This window comes from Ursus arctos, unplaced genomic scaffold (assembly GCF_023065955.2).
Source record: "Ursus arctos isolate Adak ecotype North America unplaced genomic scaffold, UrsArc2.0 scaffold_21, whole genome shotgun sequence".
Lineage (NCBI taxonomy): Eukaryota > Metazoa > Chordata > Mammalia > Carnivora > Ursidae > Ursus > Ursus arctos.
This window is the reverse complement of record NW_026622886.1, coordinates 50,867,481-50,870,997: the sequence shown is the minus strand read 5'-3', so window position 1 is coordinate 50,870,997 and position 3,517 is coordinate 50,867,481. Positions and strand designations below refer to the sequence as shown.

Genomic DNA, 3,517 nt, shown 5'->3' with positions numbered 1-3,517 from the left:
GGTTTCTTTAGATATATAAATGTAATTTTCTGAGAGACTTTTATGCACAAGAATACACGGACATTTAAAGGGAGTAAAATTTGATAGCTATCCAGAAATATATTAACTGTATCATCAATCTCACATCAAAAAATTAGATATATATTCACAGAATTGTATAAGCATACCCTCACTCTCCCAGAAGAATGACACATCGACTAAAGTTTCATCCTCATTAGAGATCCTTAAACTCATGTCAAACATATGTTTTGAAAGTAGAATAAACAAAAACCAATCAGTCACATTTCACTGAGTCTTTTTTAAATCTTGTATTATACCTTATGATACCTTAGAAGGGGTAAAAAGCTTGTTCTTAGAGCATAGAACTCTATCCTATGGGGACAGGATAGAAGTTAGAAAGAGGGCTGGAGGAAGGTAGGAGATGGGCAGCAGAAATATTTCTCCCACATCTCAAATTTGATCTAAAACAGTAGTTGAATGTATCTCTCGATTCCCTTAGAGTGTTCCGTCAGGCCAACCCTGAGCCAAGTTCAGTTCTTTCTTTTGTCGAATACCATAATCCTGAGGTCTTAACTGCTTTTGCTCCTTATACAGAGCTGACCCTGTCCCACATCAGTAAAACAACACATTAGTTTACGCACTAAAGTAAGTAGTCCACATACAAGTGAATTGGGGTCCCCAGAGAAAACTTTTCATAATTCACCGTGGTAGGGAAATTCCAAACCTAGAGAGACACTAATTTTAAAATGAAAATATTTGAGTCCTCACTAATTAACTGTCAATGCCTTAAAACAATCTGTGGAAGAGCTTTAACACAAACTCAATCAAAAAGTTTCATGCCCTCAGGAATTACTATCTTGCTTTCAGTGGCAAAAATTGCATCAACAGAATTTTAATAGAAGACAGAGCAAAGAGAAGGCAGTTTCTCTTTTATTCACTATGAAAGTAATAAGCAAAAGCAGAAAACTTGATCTTCTTTAAAAGTAAAAAAAAGAAAAAAATCCAACAACAGATTCCAACATAAAATTTAAATAAACAAAATTAATATCAAAGTGCTTTGAATTAAAAAACCAAATAGAAAGGAAAATAGCTTCATACATTTCTGAAAAGTATGCTATAGATAAATTCATTTAGAAACATTTATTGAATGGCTGACAATGTATATAGAGCTGTGCTAATTGTATGGTGAAAAAAACACACATGTTATGATCCCCACAAATTAGTATTCTCTCCTGAGTGTTCAAATAGCAGCAAGCATTGTTTTCTATGGTACACAGTTATCAGGGTTAGAGATAGCATAGTCATCAGACTTGCAGAAGCTGCAGAGGGCTTAAAGATGAAGTTAAAGACCAATGGAAGAATAGAAGTTACTCAGTGAGTTGAAGACAGAGAACAGATGTTTCATGAGAAATGTTTACTAAAATACCGATCACGTGGAATGTGTTCAATAAATGTAGCCTATTATCCTTCTTGAAAAAAGCATATTAAGATGAGGGAGGGGAAAGAGAGAGAAGATTATGTTTCATTTGTTTGAAGTCTATGTGAAATGTCCAAATAGATATGTCAGGCTGCATCTGAGAATCAGAAAGAACTATTATAAATTAAAGATACAGATTTAGTGAAGATCACTTGAAATATTTCAAAATATAGGAATTGATGAGAATACAGAGGAAATATTATGGCAAAAAATGAAGAAAACACTAAAAAAATAAAAGGATCAGAAAAACCCATCATCTATAGTATCTTTGAAGTGTATCAGAGCACTTTCTGAAAGTATAAATGTATATTGTACAAAGTGTATTGCACATTAAGACATTCTATATTCTGCACCACTGCGAGTGATAGGTGATTACTTAGGGACAGAGAAACCTTAGAGGGAGGAGGTAAAGATATAACGTTTGTGAGTGTAAGTGCGTATGTGTGTCAGTGTGTGTATATGCACACAGGATGGAGTTTAGAGATATTCGTGGGAGAAAATGTATATACGATAAACAAAAACAGAAAGCAAAACCCGTTAATCATAGAGCTGGAACAGACTTCAAGTAATTACAGGATGTGCATAGTAAACCCAACGTGACTGACATCCTAGTACTTTAAGAAGGAACAATATGTCAAGCAAATACATCAGAGAATTCTTGAAAATCAGAAAGCATCTTTCTCCGATGAAATGACAGATCCATAGGAGTGAAAAGAAGTCCTTTACAGAGTGTGCGTTTAAATTGTATTTTTAATAATAATAAATAAGAAAAACCTGAGTATGATAGAGTTCATGTTGTTAAAATAATCTATAATAAAATGTCTCAATGTTACATGCAGATTTAACAGACACCAGGAATCAGCAATGAGAAACAGCACAGTAACTACGTTCATTCTGCTGGGACTGACAGATGACCCTCCACTGCAGGTTTTGATTTTTATCTTTCTCTTCCTCACCTATATGTTGAGCATAACTGGGAACCTGACTATCATCTCCCTCATCTTATTGGATTCCCACCTTAAAACACCCATGTACTACTTCCTACAAAATTTCTCCTTCTTGGAGATCTCATTCACATCTGCTTGTCTTCCCAGGTACTTGTATAACATAGCCACAGGTGACAGGGTCATTACTTACAATGCCTGTGCCAGCCAGGTATTTTTTACTGACCTCTTCGGTGTAACCGAATTTTTTCTCCTGGCAGCCATGTCCTATGACCGCTATGTGGCCATCTGCAAACCCCTGCATTATGTGACCGTCATGAGTGGCACATTCTGCAGAAGATGTGTTTTCTGTTGCTGGGTAGCTGGTCTATTTATTATAATCCCCCCACTTAGCCTAGGCCTCAATCTGGAATTCTGTGATTCTAATACCATTGATCATTTTCTCTGTGATGCATCTCCCCTCCTGAAAATCTCTTGTTCAGATACGTGGTTCATGGAACAGACTGTTATAATCTGTGCTGTGCTGACCCTCCTTATGACACTTATGTGTGTAGTTCTGTCTTACATCTATATCATCAAGACAATTTTAGGATTCCCTTCTGACCACCAAAAGAAAAAGGCCTTTTCCACCTGTTCTTCCCACATGATTGTGGTTTCTATCACCTATGGCAGCTGCATCTTCATCTACATCAAACCTTCAGCGAAGGAATCGGTGGCCATGAATAAGGGTGTGACGGTGCTCGCTACCTCTGTCGCTCCAGTGCTGAACCCTTTCATTTATACACTGAGGAACAAGCAAGTCAAACAAGCCTTCAGTAACTCAATCAGAAGAATTGTGATATTTTCCAGGAAATAAGAGAATGTGAAGCCAAATAAATAAATATGATGAACAAATATCATAAGCCAAATTTCCTGGTCACGTTACCTTATTCAATCCACTCTCATTCATCCTGCCCTAGTAACATCTTCCTTACAAACGTCTTTTAAGATCCTTCCACAAATAGGCATGTTAATAGCTTTTAAAAACTTAAATCCTAGCTTTACCTCCAAATTAGGAAAATAAAAAAACAAAACACAACAATTAAACAGTAGCATA

General features: G+C 36.1%; 1 protein-coding gene across 1 annotated transcript; it reads left to right on the top strand.

Annotated features, from left to right (window-relative positions):
* The first annotated feature begins 2,341 nt into the window (after positions 1 to 2,341).
* Positions 2,342 to 3,277, top strand: LOC113255940 (olfactory receptor 6C2-like). The gene has a single exon (XM_026499645.3). It carries the CDS (start codon positions 2,342 to 2,344, stop codon positions 3,275 to 3,277), a length of 936 nt encoding a protein of 311 aa, XP_026355430.2.
* The last annotated feature ends 240 nt before the right edge of the window (positions 3,278 to 3,517 follow it).